At 37.9% G+C, this 21,428-nt stretch overlaps 1 protein-coding gene across 5 annotated transcripts in view; it reads left to right on the forward strand.

The window, feature by feature from the left end:
• The window catches only part of PRKCZ (protein kinase C zeta), a 149,511-nt gene that overhangs the window by 14,824 nt on the left and 113,259 nt on the right, over positions 1-21,428 (forward strand). For 3 of the 5 annotated variants that reach the window (XM_074934087.1, XM_074934089.1, XM_074934088.1), the window contains exons 3-4: positions 7,119-7,208; positions 8,898-8,948. In XM_074934087.1, coding sequence (XP_074790188.1) covers positions 7,119-7,208; positions 8,898-8,948 — 141 coding nt within the window. Of the gene's footprint in view, positions 1-7,118; positions 7,209-8,897; positions 8,949-16,724; positions 17,023-17,121; positions 17,407-21,428 lie in introns of those variants that run through there. The other 2 variants (XM_074934091.1, XM_074934090.1) reach the window with 2 other exon arrangements.

Consider the following 21,428-nt stretch of genomic DNA (forward strand, 5'->3'; position numbering starts at 1 on the left):
CTGCTATTCAAAAATAACCCAATCTCGTGTATAAACTGCATGTGCGCCAAGATTGGACTCTTGTCTCACTTTACCTTCGTATAAAATGGGTCTAAATGTATTTCCAAACATATTTGCTTGTAAAGTGTTTGAGAGAGAAGCGAAAGGCACTTCAGAACTGTAAAGCTTTTATTATTCAATAGCAAGTTTAAAAAAAACCAACTTTAAAGTGAACATTGTAATGGCAAAATGACACAGGTTGATGAAAGGCTGTTCAGAATTCTTCTTCCCATATTCTTTGGCATGCATGCAAAGTAACTTTTTCAAAAAAGTGTAAGTCCTATTTGACTTTCAATACAATTTAAGCACATGAGTCACATTGGTGCTGAAAATTTTACTTCTAGTCCTGATTCATCTTTGGAATGAGTGTGTCTGCTTGCTTTCAAGGTGGTGATACAGCTGTGTTATGGAAAAATTAAATCTTTTTGCCACTTACGATTTTTGATGTTTTTGCACAGAACATATGACAAGAATTGTAGCAGTGATACATATTTTCCTTTTTCTGTTGATTATTCTACCTGGCTGCCACCTTACTACTTCAGTAGGTCATTGGATGCAACCTTGATTGTAGTATTGTTCTAATGTATCCCATTCAAGGGCTAGTGGATGGATTGATGTTGGCTTCCTTTAAAGGAACACTTTACTAAAAGACAGTACTGTTAATGTGTAATGTCAGTGTGACTCATTATGGCGTTTAACTATGGTGTGAACAAGGTGCACATTTTATGTGAAATGAATGCTTTCATCTACTTGAGTGCTATTTTCAAGGGACGTTGTCAAGGTTGATAGAGCCAAAAGTGACCTCTCCTGGTGTGGGAGGGAAAGTGTAGTAAGTTGTCTGTCTAGTAGTTAGGAAAGAAGTGCTAGTGTTGGAAAAAGTAGATGAAAGGGTACACTCCCTTCTAGCTAGAGAGATGGGGATTGGGAATTCCCCCTGGAGGGTGAGTTCCCGGGGGATAGCTGCTAGGAACATGAGGATGATTTACCTGATCTTGGAACTACATTTTTCATATGTCATGGGCTAATAGTTGTCTGACAAATGTAAAGCTCTTCTGACACTCTTCTTCCTCCTCAAGTTGCTGGAAGCTGAGATGAAGAAGAAACTTCTTCCCTCACAACTGTGGAGAGGGATGTTTGTGTAGTGTGGTCTGTTCCCTCTCCTCCCTCCTCTGAAAGTGCTCTACAACTTTAACTCACCTACAATCTCCTGGTTGCTGTGAGTAGGGGCAGGGTGGATAAAAATTTTTTTAAATAAAAAAATCAGGTTTTTTCCTCCAAGTATTTTATCTAAAGATTAGTTTTAATTAAGTTACATTATAGCTCAAAGATATCTCCCTATGGAATAGGGATTATAAATTCTAATTCTACAGTATGAGAATATATTCATGTAATGTTTTTAAGAAAAGTTTTTTGTAAATGAGTTCCAATAGTTCATGGATTAGGGACCCATCTTATGGGGTTCCAGGGGCTTCTGTATAGATTATTTAGCTTAATCATTCTATCTACCCAGTGGGACTCAGTGCTCAGTCCAGAAGATACTATCAGAGATGCTTAGTTTTGCAGTTCTCAGACTGTGGATTTGTGTCTCCAGAGAGAACATGTTTGTTAACACAATATTTTTAAATATATAGAGGTGAGAAATAAGACTTCAACCATATTGTCCCTCTGCAAATGTGCGTACACAGAGTCAATCCCTTAGACCTCTCTCTAAAAGTGCAAAGTTTCGAAAAGTTCAATGAACAGAAGATTGTTGGGGGTGGAATAGATCTGAACAAGGAGAAGTCTGGAGATAAATGTGAAAAGGGAGGGACAGGCAGTAGAAACAAAAGTGAAACTGAGCAGCATATTCCAGAAATCTTGAGGTCTTTCTGAGTGTACCCTTCATTGATTTGAGATCTACCATACCATTCTCTCACTAGACGAGAGAACCTGTAATGGCAGCAGGCCGTTAGAGACTGAGTCTGGGAATAAGAACCATTCAAGAAATGATGTGTTAAAGAAAATCACACCAGTGAACTAGTAGAAATCACTTAAGCACTTGGATTCAGAGATTGTTGAAGTGATGATCTTGCTTAACTGCAGTAGCATCTTCTGCCGGGATATAAAGAATATTTTCTTCCTTTAGACTAATTTATTCCAAATTGAGAAATTGTTTGGGACCTGAAAAAGCTGGAAAGCTTGTTTGTTCTTTTCCAGATTATGAACAACCAGGAAAACTTTCAGAGTAACAGCCGTGTTAGTCTGTATTCGCAAAAAGAAAAGGAGTACTTGTGGCACCTTAGAGACTGACCAATTTATTTGAGCATAAGCTTTCGTGAGCTACAGCTCACTTCATCGGATGCATACTGTGGAAAGTGTAGAAGATCTTTTTATACACACAAAGCATGAAAAAATACCTCCCCCCACCCCACTCTCCTGCTGGTAATAGCTTATCTAAAGTGACCACTCTCCTTACAATGTGTATGATCAAGGTGGATCATTTCCAGCACAAATCCAGGGTTTAACAAGAATGTCTGAGGGGTGGGGGTAGGAAAAAACAAGGGGAAATAGGTTACCTTGCATAATGACTTAGCCACTCGCAGTCTCTATTCAAGCCTAAGTTAATTGTATCCAATTTGCAAATGAATTCCAATTCAGCAGTCTCTCGCTGGAGTCTGGATTTGAAGTTTTTTTTGTTGTAATATCGCAACTTTCGTGTCTGTAATCGCATGACCAGAGAGATTGAAGTGTTCTCCGACTGGGTTATGAATGTTGTTCTTGACATTTGATTTGTGTCCATTTATTCTTTTACGTAGAGACTGTTCAGTTTGACCAATGTACATGGCAGAGGGGCATTGCTGGCACATGATGGCATATATCACATTGGTGGATGTGCGGGTGAACGAGCCTCTGATAGTGTGGCTGATGTTATTAGGCCCTGTGATGGTGTCCCCTGAATAGATATGTGGGCACAGTTGGCAACGGGCTTTGTTGCAAGGATAGGTTCCTGGGTTAGTGGTTCTGTTGTGTGGTATGTGGTTGCTGGTGAGTATTTGCTTCAGGTTGGGGGGCTGTCTGTAGGCAAGGACTGGCCTGTCTCCCAAGATTTGTGAGAGTGTTGGGTCATCCTTCGGGATAGGTTGTAGATCCTTAATAATGCGTTAGGCCTGTCCTGTAGTAGGTGACTTCTGGGAACTCTTCTGGCTCTATCAATCTGTTTCTTCACTTCCGCAGGTGGGTATTGTAGTTGTAAGAATGCTTGATAGAGATCTTGGAGGCGTTTGTCTCTGTCTGAAGGGTTGGAGCAAATGCGGTTGTATCGCAGAGCTTGGCTGTAGACGATGGATCGTGTGGTGTGGTCAGGGTGAAAGCTGGAGGCATGTAGGTAGGAATAGCAGTCAGTAGGTTTCCGGTATAGGGTGGTGTTTATGTGACCATCGTTTATTAGCACTGTAGTGTCCAGGAAGTGGATCTCTTGTTTGGACTGGACCAGGCTGAGGTTGATGGTGGGATGGAAATTGTTGAAATCATGGTGGAATTCCTCAAGGGTTTCTTTTCCATGGGTCCAGATGAAGATGTCATCAATGTAGCGCAAGTAGAGTAGGGGCATTAGGGGACGAGAGCTGAGGAAGCGTTGTTCTAAGTGCCGCTGATTTGAAGGTATACATTGTCCCCAAATGTAAAATAGTTATGGGTAAGGACAAAGTCACAAAGTTCATCCACCAGGTTAGCTGTGACATTATCAGGGATAGTGTTCTTGACTGCTTGTAGTCCATCTTTGTGTGGAATGTTGGTGTAGAGGGCTTTTACATCCATAGTGGCCAGGATGGTGTTATCAGGAAGATCACCGATGGATTGTAGTTTCCTCAGGAAGTCAGTGGTGTCTCGAAGGTAGCTGTGAAGACGACAGAGTTAGCTGCAGAAGCCAATATTTTAAGTTTCTCTTGTTGACCTGGCTGACAGTGATTTAATTATTTTAATATTTCATTAACTATTTTAGTTAAAAACAATTCTAACAGAAACCAACCTGATTTTAAAAAACGTGAACGTTTAACTAAATTCAAAAATTCATATGCTTGTTTTGTTAAAATATTATGCATTTGCTGTTGAAGAAAAAAATCCAGAATACACAATGTTGTTTTTTAGTTAAATAAAACAATTTAAATGTCTGTCTGGGGATCTTCTCCTAATACAGCATGGCAAGAAAATCCTCCAAATATTAATGATAGTTCACCTCCCAATGACCTTCATAAATATCTGCTTCAATTACCTTTGGTAAATGAAATAACCAAACAATCATTAATTTTCTGATATAGCTGTAAAACTAATCTGAAAAGTTTTCAAAATAAATCACTTTAAAAATTTATAGTGTGTACCTTCTAAAAATGAAACCTACATCTATCTTTGAGTTGTGAAGAATATGTATTACGGTTATAACCAACAAGAATGCACTTACGTAGGAAGCCATGATTAAATTGAATCTTCCTGACTAGTGATTTTAAATCAAATCCACCCTGAGTAGGGCGTGATTATATAGATTCCTGCTCCCCTGTGCTTCCCCCCACTCTCCATTTTTGTTCTGTTCCCTTGTGAGTAACTTCAGTGTCTCCCTTCACTGCAGCTCACAGCCTTTCACAGCACCAGCAACATAATGTTGCTATAATTCTTGACAGCTTCGCTGCCCGCTGGTTTCTGAATAGCTGCCATGTAACTGTGTGGTCTCGTTGACCGTTGCTGCTCGCCAAACTTTTTTAATTGTGGCAGGGACATTAGAACTGCATGCAAACTTCATTATATTTGTTCACGTTTTAAAGGTTATCCTTGTAATCCTAAGAGCTAGAAACTTTTTTAAAAAGACCTCTGTTTCTGCAGTAATGAGTGGTTCTGGCTTTCCGTTTGCCAGGAAAAGTTCACTGTGGCCCAGTAGCGGAGTGGAATTTTCAAATTCTGCTACTACGGAGAAGGGCATCCTAAAATCAAAGTTGCATGTGTGTTGTTTTCTTTTTTTTTTTAAGATTGAGCTGATCTAGTGAAAATATTTCAAATTAATCTCAGTTTTTCTTTTCATTCCTAATCCTGAGGAAGCTGGAGCAAGCTACGCTGATATTTGTTTCCCCTCAGTAAATAATCTCTAATATGAAACAGTTCAATCAGGAGAGGTGTATGGAGAATAATGTACTCTACAACTTGGACATTTTAATTACTAATAAAAAGCAGGATCCTTTTAATTAGAGGAAGTAACTCGTGCATGTTTTGGTGGACCCTAAGAAGGGATGGGAGGGAGAGAGATAGTGACAGTGTTTGTTTCTGTCTCATATGTTTGGTGGCTTTTTTTTTGTTTTTTTGAGGTTTACTTTAATTTAAAAGAGCATGGATTTCTACTATTTCAGGTGCTGTACTAATGAGCATATTCCTCTTGTAATCTTGAATAGAATTTGTATCTCAATTGTACAAATCTCATTTCAAATGTCTGCTTCCAAGTTGTAAACTTTCTTCTTAGATTCAGCCAGCCTGCTGTTTTGGCTGCCTCAGTCTTCACAGATTATATTAGCTATTGTACTTTTGCACACTGTGTGCATTTACATTTTTGTTGCATGTAATTTTAAATACCTCTGACTGATGCTCTTCTAAAGTAAGGTAAACAGAGAATTGCTTGGTGATTTAGTGGATAATGAGCTTTGCCTCTAGCAAAACTACTTAAAGGGTTCACTGTCAAACTGAGGAATATATTTAGTGGTGCACCATAGGGGTCATTTCTGTAACTGGTACTAGTCAATATTTTCGTTAATGACATGGATAATAGAGTAGGTGTGTACACTAAAAAATTTCCAGATGACACCAATCTGGGAGGGATTGCAAGAATTTTGGAGGACAGGATTAGAATTTAAATTGAACGTGGAGAATTGGTCTGAAATAAATTGGATGAAATTCAGTGAAGACAAGTGCAAAATACTTCACTTAGGAAGGAAAAACAAATGCCCACTAGAAAATGGGGAATAATTGGCTAGTTGGTAGTACTGCTGAAAAGGGTCTGGGGTAGTAGTGAATCACAAATTAAATGAGTCAGCAATGTGATGCTGTTGCAAAAACATTTGTCCCATTCTTTCCCACCCCTCTGACATTAATATTTCATTCTTTTCTAATCAGTTTGGTAGAGCAGGTCAGAGAACTTCAAATGGCTTCTTGACTTTCCCTTTTAAAGCTCTTCATAACTTATTCCTGTCCTGCCTGACTGATCTAGTAACGTTTCTTAAAGTGGACTCTTGCTTTTGCTTTGTCAGCATTCCCAGCCTTCACTATCCATCACACAGCTTCTCCCTGAAACTTTATGCACAGAAAAAACTCCCTCATAGAAGCTGAACAGTCACTACCTTAACCTCCCTTAAATTGCTCCATAAGACACTCTTCTGTTGTGTTGCCTGCAACATCCAGTCTGCTGACCATGGCCAAGCAGGTGTGACTCTTCCCTTCCCCCCCCCCCCTTTTCTATTCCTGATCTCTAATCCTAATTACAAAAAATTCACACAGCCTCCCCCCCCCCCCCGCAATACAGTAATTAATTGTGCCGATTCTTAACTGTATTCACATATGTACTCCCCTCCTCTACCCTTTGTCTGTCTTCCTTTAGATTGTAAGCACTTTGGGTAGGGATTACCTCTCTGTACTCATTGTGTCTAGCACAAGTGGTACCCTGTTCTGATTTTGGCTTTTGGAAGCTACCATAATGTTTACTACAGTACACCCTCACTATAACGAGCCTTCGTAATAACAAACCTTCAGATATAATGAACCTGGTCCTTGGATCCCATCTCCAGCCCCATGGAAGCTAGTCAGCTTGTTTAAATTAATTTTCTGTCACGTGTACCAACCTAAGAGAACCGTCTCATAACTCTCGTATGTTTTTGTCTTTAATCTTTTCAGTTTGGTTAAGAATGTAAAGTAAAAAAGACAAGTTTCATGTTACTGTATGTTTGGCCTTAATAAAATTATTAGGATAATATGATAACTTTGCTTGAATTTTCTCAGCTAACCAGTTTAAATCCTAAACTTAATATACCATAGTCATAAATTTGGTTGCATATTTTTGTTCCCCTTGCTAGGTGATCCATGTACCATCTCATCTCAGATGGAACTGGAAGAAGCCTTCCGTTTGTATTGTCATCATAGAGATGAAGGACTCATTATTCATGGCAAGTACTCTGCAATTTTAGAACCTTATCTAAATTTCTTGTGAGGAGGAATAAAGCAGTTCAGGAGCCCTGTGCAATATAAATACTCACTGAGCTTCAACACTGCATGGACATGTGTTAAATTAAATATTCTTTGGGCTGACTTCTGGTCACTCTTGCAGTTGTTTTATGTTTTATGAGTCACATTGGGTGGTATCCTTTGTAAATTTGTAGTCTACTGTATATACTCGTTTGTTTATACGCAAACTCCCCCAAGATGGATAGGTTAAAAATAGTAGAAACTGTATGACCCTTTCATAAGTCGACCCTGTGTTTCAGGGGTTGGCAAACTTTGGCTCCTGACTCGTCAGGGTAAGCTGCTGGCGGGGTCGGGACGTTTTGTTTACCTGGAGAGTCTGCAGGCATGGAGCCCATCAGCTCCCTGTGGCCACAGTTCACTGTTCCCAGCCAATGGGAGCTGCGGGAATTTAGAGGGATTTAACTGGTGGCTTTATTTCTGAATTTGCTTCTTAGCCCTGCAGACCTGCAATCAGATCTGCACAGATGTTTTCCTATTCTCTGTGGAACTCCATGGAAGCAGGAGGGACTCTGTACAGGTGCAGGAGTCTGCCTGTGTGAACCTGATTGCAGGTTTAGGGAGTCTGCTTGAGTAGCATGCTTCATGATACACTTTAAAAAAGTATTTGGGCAAGTTAGTTTGTTTCAAATTAGCGAGTTTGCATTGCTGATTTTTGTGTCTTCATAACCCCACATGAAATATTTGTTTACAAGCTTGCTGGAGAGGAAGATACCAGTACAAAGGGCTCAGTTCAGTCACATTAAAGATAACAAAGCTATAATATATATAAATAGTCATATATAATATAAATGCTAAAATAGACTAGGCAAATGGTAATTTTGACATTAGGTTTCTTTCAGTTTTTATTTTTAATAAAATACTTGTGCTTCCATTTTTAAGAACCAATTATAGAAGCTTTTGACAACTTCAGTTTTTCAAGTAGATCTACAGCTTATGTGAATGGGTAATGCACATGTTATGTAAATGAATAATGCAACAGAAATGATTATAAATTGATTTTTATTGGTACATTCCTAATGTAAACCATGTATTTTTCTATGTTCCGTTTTTTCAGGAGTCTCATGTCAGCTACATTATCTTCCTCCTCTCTTTTGGGCTTTTTAAGTATGTGCTTCATGGTCTTCATTGTAGTGAAGCGGACCTTGGAGCAATGGTGAAAGCACAGTGCTGGAAGCTGGGAAATCTGGGTTCTGTTTCTAGCTCTCCTACAGGCTTCCTGTTCAACCTGGGGCATATCGCTAGTTTGCTGTGTTTTATGTTCAAACTATAAAACAGGGATAATACATCTTCATCTCATAAGGGTGTTGAATGGATTAATTCATGTTTATATACTTCTTTGCTATCCGTAAACGAAAGATGCTGTGTAGGGATTTGATTCAGAGTCCATTGAAGTCAATGGGAGACTTTCCAGTGATTCAGTGGGCTTTAAGTCAGGCCCTATGTACAGCATACTGTGGTGTTGCTAGAGGAATTGATTCTATGATCGTGGCATAAGAAGCTGGTTTAACCAGTTGTTTCTCAGAGCAGAACTGAGAAAAATCCAACCTTCCAAAAATTGTTTTAGATAAAGTAATTTATTACTTCAATAATAAGTGTCTGTCTGTTTTTAGTTTTCCCCAGCATTCCAGAGAAACCAGGCATGCCATGTCCAGGAGAAGACAGTGAGTACTATGTCTTTTGGCTTTGCTCTTTATCTTATTGTCTTAATTTTTGGTTTATATGTGTAAGAGATGTTTGCTTACTTGAAGTAGCTTATGATATATAATTAGTTATACATTTACCTTTTCCTATGTAAGGATTGTTTAGAATATAAAAAATAAGGAGCAAGCATCTGGTGGCATTTTAATGCTAACAAGAGTTAATACTGGTTTCCAGTAACTGACATACTTTAAAACTCAATAAATACAACCAAGTGGTTTTAACAATCAAATAGACTGACATACTGGTACAGTTTAGGGTGACCAGATGTCCCGATTTTATAGGGACAGTCCTGATATTTGGGGTCTTTTTCTTATATAGGCTCTTATTAACACCCCCCCCCCACACACACACACACCCCCGTCCCAATTTTTCACGCTTGCTGTTTGGTCACCCTATACAGTTGGCACTCCTGTTTGCAGTCAAACTGTGCATCGTCATAAGATCTAAAGGCAATTACAAATGACTGGTAATTATAGGTCAAAGTTTTAGTCTTATCTACAAGTGCAAGGTTTGTAGCTTTGATAGCAGGGATTGATTCTGAATAGATTTTCAGAAATATTTTGTGTGTGCTGCTAATAAATACCAAATGTGCTAGACTGTATGAGTGGAGGGTAGCAAGCAGAGCTATCTTCAATTAAATATTTACAGGATATTTGTCATCTTTCATATCTTTAAGTATACAGGCATAATGCTGTTTCTCAGGTACCACTGTGAATTAACTATTGTTGAATGACCACCACTAATGACTACCATTGTAGATAACTAATACATTAGAGAAGAATATTCCTAAACATTGCTTTTGTAAAAGCAAATTGACAGAATAAGTCAAGTAACCAAAACTTTTGGGAAGGTAAAATTATGCTATTTTGACTCACTTGCTTCACAGTCTAGGAATATAAAGCAATATTCTGATTCATGCAAAAAAGCATGGCAGTGCACATAAATGTGATACTTTTTGCCAGTTGCATATAATTAAGATAATGTGGACAATTCTGTTCTCCCATATATAAATACAGGATTTAAAATATGGGCCTGTTTTTTGAGAATCATCTTGATCTGTCTTACTTTCCTTTGGGCTGTAGAAAATGGAGCAAGGTAGAGTAGATTTCTTAATTGTTGAGCTGCAGTGGATCAAAGATGTCCTTGTAAAAGTCAGATATTTGGATGGGTGTTGTCTTTATTGGCTCTGTCTGAATTACAACAAGGTTCTGACAATCAGAATAAGAAACTTTGGGTAAGTTACAATACGGAAGAATCTTCAAGTTATATATAGGACATGTTTTGTACATTTCTGGTGATACCAAAAAAAATAGTTTTCTTTTAGACACTTTCTTTAGGTTTCAGAAAACCTAAATCACTTTAAATGTGTAAAACATCCAGATTGCTAGATGGTCTTGAGTGTCCCTTTTTGGGATGCAGTGGAATGGTCTATGTGAGAAGAATTCTATCTCAATAGTTATAAGGCACTCATTCCCAGATAGTGAAGACATCATACCTGATCTATTTTTCTTAATTGTGCGGGGTTTTTTCTCCTGTGTATCTATGGAGATTTAATTCTTGTTTGGTTTCTCTCCCGTTTCACTGATGAAATAGTCAACGGACTTCTTTCACTGTATCATGTAATGCACTCTGCTGGCGGTGCGAGAAAATGAGGCCTGCATTTTCCCTTGAAAATCTTGAAGTGCTAGATGTGTGTTCATGTTGAACAGTATGTTGAAATTCCATGGGCATTTTAACTTAATGTCATGTCTATTTTAGGTTTGCCAGTTGTTGAAAATGGGTAATATGACCAGAACTTTTATTAGGTGAAAACATCTGACCACTCCAGATAATGTGCTTGTAGCCCAAGATATATTCTTGCTGCAAGTTGTATAATTTAAATACTGTTTGTTCTGACATCTGAGTTTAGCAGTTCTTTCCTATATTGAACCTGGTGCTCATGAAAGGTGTCATTTACATACACCACTGGAAACTGAGTCTGTTATCTATAGTGCAGCATATACAGTGGTAGTTAAAGCTTGTGTGCATTTCCTTGCTGCTTTGCCTCAAACTTATTTTAGTAGTGACCATTTAAGGTCTGCAGATTAGTATCCATGTCCATGCAATCCTTGACCTCGGAGACTGCATTCAGATGGGCCAGTGATGGATTGTTTTGCTGATTAGACAGCTGTTGAATGGCTCTGGCACTCTACCATTACCAACCAGGGCAGAATTTGGCACCAGAGATTTAGGTAAGTATTGCTGTCTTCCATTATCAATCCCCAGACTATTCATCCCCAGTTGAAGCAGTCATCTCTGAACAAGCAGCCAATAGTTGATTTTTATTATTTGGTTTACTATACAATTATTGGTAAAACAAGCAAAGTCAGACCTGTCTGGACCATTCAGTCAGGGCTCTTTCATCACCACCTAAGAGTGTTTTTCAGTCTTGGATAGGATTAAAAATTGGACGACATTAACAATGTGATTAGTGAACTAATGGACATCCCTTGTATTTACACATTGTGATAGAAGAATTCCAATAAAGAGCCAGCTGAAATTACAGAACTATGCAGAGATTTGTACTGCACATTACCCAAAAAACAATCAAGTTCACTGCAAACAGAGGACACTGAAATTAAAGACTACTAATTCCAGTAGTTTGATAGATCTTGTTGTAAAGAAATGAAGGAACAGGAATATAATTGACTTATGAAGCCAATTGTGGCCAGAGCTGAAGTCCACTGAAATCAGTGGAAAGACTTCCATTGGCTTCTCTAGGTTTTGGAACAGACCCCAAAATAAGTAAATCCCTCAGTTGACATACATGAAGGGCTCTTGAAGTGATATAGGAATTTTTTCATGCAATCATTTTTTTAATAATCTTTTGTAAAATATGCACTCAGAGCATCAATACAGAAAAGCCAAGGGCAGCATGGACTAAGAGCTGGGATTTAGGAATGTTGGGGCTGATTCCCAGCTCTACTACTGGACTGCTCTGTGACCCTGAGCAAGTCACTTCCCTTTTTCTGCTTCAGTTCCCCCTCATCAGCCCTCGAAAACCAATACTCAGTCTGGGTTAATTCAAACTTAGATATTTCTAAAGTGCTTTCCTTTTTCATAGACCACTGATTTGTGTACCATCAGGTGTCCTGAAAATTAAGTACTGACAAGTCATGATTCTATTAGTACAGCCCATCAACTGGAACCTACTGAGCTGCTTTGAGTTTTTGATAGTTCCAGAAGATCACTAAGTTTTTTTTTTTTTCAAATTCAGCATGAAGGTTATTTGTGAAATACATTATGTTGAGCACAGTTAAGAAGAAATTCCAAATTGTACCAATCCAGATTAGTACTAATCCCAAATAAGATGGTTTGCCCCTAAAGTATGATAACACACAGTAGGCTGTTACCTTAACTAACCTGGGGAAGAGACAGTTACCTAAAGAGAGAAACATCAGGGGAGAATTTTAAGCAAATGTAAAGTCTGATTCTGATCTGAAAAGTCACTATGTAAAAACTAGAGAGAAGGTTGGTGAGGTAATACCTTTGATTGGACCAATTTCTGTTGGTGAGACAAGCTTTTGAGCCATACAGAGCTCTTCTTCAGAGTTCTTCTCATATCCTGGGACTGACATGGTTACAACTACACTACATACAACTAAGTTAAAAATCGCACTTTCTTTCTCAATAGATATGTTCCTTGTGTCTATTCAGTCACTTTACTTTCTATCTGCTGTTAGCACTGCAGATCCAGTTAAAATATGAGTGTGAGCTGGATTCTGTTCTTGCTGGCACATCATCAATTTAAATTTTGATTACATAATCTTTGTGTCAACCTGAAAGAACCTAGCTTGATTTTCAGATCCTAGACTAATGGTATCATAGAATATCAGGGTTGGAAGGGACCTCAGGAGGTCATCTAGTCCAATCCCTTGCTCAAAGCAGGACCAATCCCCAATTTTGGCCCCAGATCCCTAAATGGCCCCCTCAAGGATTGAGCTCTCAACCCTGGGTTTAGCAGGCCAATGCTCAAACCACTGAGCTATCCCTCCCACCCCAGGCAGAATGTTTGCACAGAAGCTGTGAGATGGGGAGTCCTAGCTCCAACAGACAGACATGTGCTAGATTCATGCAAGCTAGCACTCTGAAAGTCAGTGTGGCTACAGCAGTATGGGTCTCTGGCTAGCTGCCCAAATATGTATGCAGGAGGTCAGGTGGGATTGTACTCAGGTGTCTTGCCTGAAGTGCTACTTGTGCTGTTGTGGCCACACTGTTTTTAGCACGCGATCTAGAGTGTATATCTACCTGAGCTGGGAATTGATCTTCCCAGCTGCTGCATAGACATAAGTTTGCAATGCTGGAAAAAAAATACACTTGTAAGCTGAGCAAATTTGACCTAGTCACTGAAACACAATAAATATGAGCAATCACAATTCCATTTCTACAGTTAACTTTTCAGAGAAGAATTGCCTACTACCATTTTTTCCTTTGTTTTTTTAAAATTATTTTCAACATAACAAAGCTTAATTCCTTGATTGTTGTGACTCAGAAGAATAGGCTGAAGAGATTACTGTTGTGAATGAATTTAGGTTCAAATCCAGTGCTGCTCAATCCCTGGCCTGAGTAAGCCAGGTGGGGCACTGAGCTAATGCTAGAGAGAAGAATTCTTCCAATCTCCAAAGGCTGCTGGACCTTCACAGAGGCTGCTCGAGTCCATGGGCTGGAGCAGTCTCGACTGTCTTCTACCTAATACCTCTTGGCTGCTCCATGCCTTGTTTCTTCTGCCGTATGTAACGGCACATCACTTACGCTAGCAAAGGGTTCATTGGATCATGGAAGAGGAGGGCTGCACTTTGCCCTTGAGTGTGACTGAAAGGTGACTGAAATCTTCTGTCCACAGAACAGGTGAGAGTGTGGGCGTGGTTGTTGAAGCTTCCCTCCTGCAAGCTAACTCTGTCTTGGAGGCGTGACCTCTAGAGGTGAGAAGACTGTTCACTTTTCATGTCTATTCAGTCCTTGGCCTCCATTGTAGACTTTTGACAGTGTCAGTTGGGTTCATGTTTTTTGTGATGTGGACACCTTTTTCTACTAAATTTGACTTGACACCATCAACTCATTATGTTGGGCCATTGAACAGCCAATAGATGGTAACTTTTGGTCACCACTTGTCTCAGACCAGTGACATCCCTTGATTCACCTCATCCCTCCCAAATGTAATTTGAGGCTTTGAGTTTCTAGGGGTTCTTCTAAATCACAGTAGTACTGGGTTGTTAATTTAATATAAACTGTAAAAAGAGCATTGGTTTAATCTGATAATGTTGGAACACCTTTAGGGAGAAAGTGGAAGTGAACAAAGTATGTGCAAATATTAAATGGCATGTTAGAGATGTGTTCCAATTTAACATGATCTCAGTTAAAATAACTTGGATATTTTAGGACATTAACTCATAGCTGTCCTGATTGTACTGCTCCATATTATAAACTATATTAATCTGTAGAGATCCATAATTCAGTTGACCCATTTCCCTGTTGGTATGTAGAATGCTCATTCTTGTGCTGTTTTAGTAATCTTGTTGAATCATACTTTGTTTGAAAAGCCTGTTTAGTAGGATGTGCTTGGTAAGGGATTTGCAATCAGGTTTCTAAAGATGTAATGAATGAATTTTGTACACATTGTCTCTTGCAGTTATGGGACCTGAGTGGACACCTGGTATTGTGAACTAGTTTTGACTGTTTCCATATTGTTATGGTGTTGAGATATTAGATTGTATCAACACTAATTAATTTAGCATAAATTGATGTGTTCAGTATTGCTTGTTAGCTGCATGAATACAGCTAGAATCGTCATTATATAATTATACCCAAAGTGCTATTGATGTTGGTGGATTTTGATTATTTAAAGGATATGAGGTGAAAGTGGGTTACTCTGAAGAGTATTTTAAGTTTAACTTAAAATATACTTCACAAAATCCATAGTAAAATATGAGTTTACATTTGCCTGCTAGTTTTACTGCATGCAAAATGTGGTATGAGCAATGTTGGAGTGTAAAGTTACAAGATTTAAGTATTTGAATTGTTTCAATTTTTTGTTTTATCTTTTATTATCTTACAATATATCTTTATGGTATGCTTATATTCATTTTAAAAAACATTTTTGGTATTTACAGCATATCCTATTTAAATTGAACTATATAAATAAAGATTTTTTTAGGTTTGTCTTAAATTATTTGCACGGACAAGTGAAAAAATTTAATTCTCCACTAAACTAAAATAGGCTACCCACTTATATTATCAATCTGTCAGTACAAACTGTGTTTTACAATTTGTACAAAACTATGGACACTTTGGAATGGAGCATATGAAGAACAATCAGTTGAATCTCCAAATCAATCTAACTTTTAGTGCTTTGCTCTGTCATTGATATTAGGTTATGAAGTACCTAATTATAGTGTTCTGTAATTTTTGAAGTGGCTTTTTATATGCTGTGATTTTTGTTTTGTTTAAATTGTTTTTGCCCTCTACAACTACCTCTAAAGATGGCAGAAAATATTTTTTATTTAGAGTGTTTGTATTCATGTTGCGGTGGTGTACGGTATGTTGAAATAGAATAGTATGATTGCAGTCTACCTGGAACTCCTGATAAGATGGGATGTACTAAAGGTTGTCTCAGTGAGCAAAACTTTAAATAAAGAATGTGACTTAAAAACTCAGTGCTGTTTGCATCCCTTTCTTCAAACTGCAATTCAAGTAGTGTTCAGGAAAAAGTTATTGAATTCTATTTTACCCTGCATTTGAAGAACAGTCAATTTTTTGTGTTTGGGTTTTTTTGGGGGGGGGAGGGAAATATTAATCAAGGTTTCTCTTCTGTGTGTGTTTGAAGAAGCCATCTTTTTCCAGGCAGCAGCATCCTAATGTAAAATAGGATACACACGGTTCTCTAGCTCCTGAACTTATAATGACCCATCCACAGTGTCTTTTGGGATTTTCCTGCAGACCTGACTTCTTTACTCCCTATGTACCGCTGCTGTTACCATGATACCTTTTACCCTCAGCAGGACAGTTACTCAATTTTACATGAATCAGAATGGCAGTGCTGCTACATGGGTGAGGTGGCAGAATGTCTAAAACAGCTTGTATCTCTTTCCAGATACTGAATGTAACCTGTCCTTCCCTAGGTACTACTAGCATCTATTGGCCTGGAGCCTCAGATACTGATTTCCTTACTTCAAAAAACCCTCCCATTTTTAATAACATTCCAGAGCTGTATATATTAGACCAGTCTTCAAAATTTTACATGTATTTTAATTTTTTTGGTAAGTCACCTCTTCTTTCAGATTTGATGTTAAACATTGTTATAAAATTTGTGGGTGTTTGTTTTTGCCCGCAAGCTACAGACTTGCTGCTGTCTTGATGCAAAATGAGATTTGAGTGGCATTCTTATCACTCTGTGGTCCCATTTTTTTGGTCTGCACTGAGTCAGGCTTTTTTTTGGCACTGTTTTCATTTTTGGTATTCCTTTGTATTGTATAACACAAGTGTGTTTTGCTGCCACTGTTTTCTTATTCATTTGTATCTTCCAGAGAGCTCTTTGTCAGAGTTGAGTTGTACTGCAGAAATATATGGTGCTGGTTTTTTTTTGTGTGGTGTGGGTGGTGGTTTGTGTGTGTGTGTGGGGGGGTGTGTGTGTGTGTGTGTGTGTGTGTGTGTGGTTTTTTTTGTTTTTTTGTTTTTTGGTGACATCAGCTCCTTAATGTCCATGCCATGTTTTAGTTTGTGCCTCAGCTGCTAGCTACAGCCTCCCAAGGGAGCCAGTACCACCCGTGCCTGGATACATGAGGCAGAGATGTGAAAGGGAGAGAACAGGATAACCAGTCTTCCATTAAATATTTGCTCTTAATGTTCAGGCTGATCCTGCCTATTGTCCTGGTGTCTAGTGGTATTCTAACAGCAGCATCAGTGGAAAAAAGGGAAAGGGAAATTGTTTCATTTCAAATCTACTGCATTGTAAAGCATAAAGAATTACATGCTGAGGAAGCAAAAGAATAAAACCCAGTGAGTAATGCACGTCTTTTTTTATAGATTTTATGTACCTTCATTGCTATTGCTGTTATGAATTGAAGCCATTGGTGCAGTATGTGTGTGCATGTGGTGCAGTAGATAATAGAAGTCAGCATTTTGGTTATCATGTAGTTGCTTTTCCTACAGTCCTCCTTTGCAACCATAGATTGTTACAAATACAGATATTACTGGTGCCTCTGCGTGTGTAGGGATGTGGCTGAAAGAGCTCTGAGAAATGTTGACAAAATTGGAGTGAAAAGACTTGGATTTTTTGGGTGATCAATTTTAGGAGAACAGACGATAGGAGTATGAAGAATGAGTGATGCTGCTGAAAATAAGGGAGATTAATGAAGGAAATGTATCCAAAAAAACCTGACGGTATGTGTTTAGGGCCTATTTGTTATAAGACTGAAAACAATGCTCTGAAGATGTAAATCTTTAAATTAGCAAAGGCCTTTTTTCATTTTGCAGTGAAGTGAATTGCTTTAAATTGTTGAATAATGAAATATTTGTTTTGAATTAGTGTTCTGCGTAATGTTACGGGAAGAAATGTGCTGGTACACTTTTTTGTTCTGCATTGCTACATATGAATAAATCAATATTCTGTTTAATGATAAAAAATGTATCTTGATGTTGGATAGTTAATACTAATGGATTTTAATGATTTCACTTGCCATTGTGTTTTTTCTCTCAATAGAGCAATGAAAGGGACAATTCACTTTGATTAAAGCTTTTCATATGATATAGCATTTTTATACAGTAGTATGTTGGTGCTGATAGCATATTGATAGTGTTTGTTATTGAATATCGATGGTGATCTTTGCTGAACTTCCCCCCTCCCTTTTTTTTTAAAAAAGACTAGATTGTCATGGATGTTTTTTTTGGTTTTTGGTGGGTTTTTTTTGTTCAATTTTTTTGGTGTTAGCTTTTGATTTAGTTACTCCTCCCCCCTCCCTCCCCCATTGTGTCTTAAGGTTAAATGAGGTATTTTATTAATCTAATTAGTATCTTGGCTTGTGAATTTATTTTAGATCTGAACATATAATTTTGCTGTATGTTCTGCCTAGCACAACAAAATAGCTGTAAAAGGTTTGTTGCGACAGTTGTGTGGCCTGTAAATATTGTGCTAGCTCACAAGGACAGGTTTTTCCCTTCATTTGTTACTGTATTGGCAGCAATGATTAGGTTATTCAGAGCACGTGAACCAATCCCATCCCCCAATGAAGAAAGGAACTATTGCGACCATAGAGACAACTCTGAAGACATAGCTTGGATTGCACTGGGTAATTCATCTGTTTTGAAACTAATTTAATAAAAAAAGCTCTTTATTGGTTGAAATGGCAGAAGGGGAAAACTAAACTGTTTTTCTTGTTTAAAAAAAAATTTGCTCAGGATTTTAAAAGAGCTGTGTCATAGTTTCTCAAGAATGTCTGAAATCTCTGCCTCCATCCTGCTAATGTGTACCACGTGCTTTTTATTGCATACAGTTCATGTAGATTATGAGAAATTAAAATATAGATTGCCGAAGGGGTGGTAAACTTTAAGAACAAGAATTGTGGTTTAAGTCCATTATTTATTTGGTTAGAATTATTTAATTCCAAAATTTGCTTTGTTTTTTTATTAAAACTGAAAGACCCAATGGCTTCGGGGTTTTTAATGACTATGTAGGTGTGAGATTTCAAAGCTCATATTTTATTTTGATTTTTGCTCTTTTCTTTAGTTTATAATGCTGATACTTACCAGATGTGTTCATTTCAGTCCATAAGTTATAAACAAAAAAGTATTTTGAATAAGGGAAGCTTCAGTGAAACTAGTTTAAGGGCTCAACTGGGTGACTTGGCTTCTTTCTCATTTTCTCTGTCTCTGTAATAACTTAAGATATAAACAATAGCTACATAGCGAAGTGTCACTTGGCTTTAAAAACCTTCTCCCTCCTAAATCTCTCTCAATTCAATTTCCCCATCTTATCACTTGTCCTTCCAAAACCACTCTATCCCTAAAGGTAGATAGCAGTCTCTTAAATCTAGACGTTCATTTTGGCTGGAAGGAGTTATTGACAAAGTTGATCAGTAGTGAGTATTTGTTGGGTGACTCACTGGCCCCAACAGATAATTACAAATCTGTTAGACCTATTAAAGCATTTTTTTGTTTTGTGTTAATGTCTATAACAAGATTTGTATAATCAGCCCTCCAAATGACAATTTCAAGGTTAGTTGTTAAAGGATATCTTGTTTGTCTGAAGGTCTCTTTTTAAAACCAGCTGCTCCATTACATGTTTTAGATCTTGATAACTTTTTATATTAAGCCACAGGAACATCCAAAGGCCTCTGGATAAGATGAATAGGGTCTTCCAAGCACAGAGGCCAATGTTACATTGCTCTCTGTGCATGTATGCATCTGTGTATAAAAAAATTGGGATTCTAGGCCTGGCTAATTGGAAATAGAGACGATTGCAGAAGTGAAGCTGAAGATTGAGTTTGCTGCAAATGACTGACCATTAAAGAATTTGCTGCCAACTGAGACTTGTATAGCATTTAATCCTTCAGAAGGAAGCTAATTGTAGGCTTGTTAAATCAGTGAGCAATTCAGAAGTATGGAGGTGTTGCTCTAAAATAGTTAAGTCTGGCAAATATACATGTTCAATAGATTAGAAATGTTTGTTTTAGTCTAGGACTTAACTCCTTTTTCTTGGTTAGTTATTGGGAGGGAAGGGAGTTGAAATACTGAGAAGCCTGGGTTTGACCAGAGAAGTACCTGATTCAGGTCTCTCAGATTCCAGCACTAATACTTCACATCCATAAATATTTGTTTGAATTGTTAGCTGGGGATAAAGAGAAGTGTAATGATAATACTACAAGAGTTTAGTACAGCCCTCTTTATCTGTGTTTGTACAATGCTGAGCTCATAGTCACCACTAAGCAAATCATGAACAAGAATATAATATAATATATAATGGTGCAGTGTTCTTGACCCACACTTTGAGACAATTGATTTATGCCCTTTCACTAATGGGGATTGGGGCAGGTACAGACAAATCTTTGTTCTCCAGATTTTCAGCTTCCATTTTAAAAAGTCACTAGCTGTTTGTGGTTGTGAAGAAAATCTTCAAAATGTGAAGCAAGTGCTGCAGAGATGTCCAGTTGATTTTTCAGGGAGCCTGAAACAATATCTCTGAGAGGTGTGAACTTCCCCATTTATTTCAAGCTCCCGGACGAGTGATGAGACTTTAAATGAAATACTGTTCTTTCTTAAATGCTTTAATGGAGAGGAAGGGTCACATTATGAATTTCTATGCAGTGTTTCCAAAGTGTATGTGGGAGGTGGATAGGGAGCACAGAATATATGCAGATTAAGAGATCTAGGTCTCTAGTAGCATATGGTGAGGTTGCCGGGATGGTGCTACTGGTTTCATTTTTTGTGAACTTGGCTGGAAGGGGGATCATCTTTCAAAAGTATGGGAAACACTGTCTTAAACATAATTTACAACTATAATTTATTTTAGATTTTCAGATTGTGATTCAAAATTTTAATATGAGGGGGGAAAAACATGCTAATTTCTACACCTTCTGTTCCACAAAGTGGATAAAAAAAGTTACACAAGATTCCATAAGCTAGGCTGTAAGCAAGTCTGAGAAACCATCAGAAAGACGACTTGACAGATCACTCTCTTAGGTTAGAGTTTGATACTCCTCCGATATCAAACTTAAGTGGGTGGTGGTATTAAATTTGCTGTTAGAACCTATGTATCATCACGTCAACCACTTCGTCCAAAACACTCTATGGATATGTTGAATAAGCTTGTAAAATAGCTGTTACAGAAGAGATTTAACTGCCATTTGGATATGTAGGGCTTTAATAGAGTTTTTCCTCTTCAAATCACTTTACAAATATTAGCTAATTCTCATGATATACTTTTGAAGTAGATAAATATTATCCCCTTTTCAGAGGTGAGGAAACTGAGATAGTTTGAGGCCGCAGAGGGAGACTGTCAGGGCTAAATTTTAGTGCTCTCAAGTTCTTGACTCCACACAAATATTACTTCAGAAAGTCATATACAGTTTCTAGAACTCTGCCCTAATACAAATTGATAATTTCAGTTTAATATTAAAGTTTTCCTTGTTTTTAAAAAATCAGAATCCAGTTACATGCTGAGGTATTTTGTGAGCAGTTTAGTTTAAGTTAGAGTGCAGGTCAAAAATTGAATGTTTCTAGTCTGGTGTCTGAAATGAGAACAGAAATCCTGATAAAAATATAATTGAATGCCTGTACAAAGTTAGGACATCCGATGAAGTGAGCTGTAGCTCACAAAAGCTTATGCTCAAATAAATTGGTTAGTCTCTAAGGTGCCACAAGTACTCCTTTTTCTTTTTGCGAATACAGACTAACACGGCTGTTACTCT

The sequence above is a fragment of the Natator depressus genome, chromosome 18 (genome assembly GCF_965152275.1).
Source record: "Natator depressus isolate rNatDep1 chromosome 18, rNatDep2.hap1, whole genome shotgun sequence".
Lineage (NCBI taxonomy): Eukaryota > Metazoa > Chordata > Testudines > Cheloniidae > Natator > Natator depressus.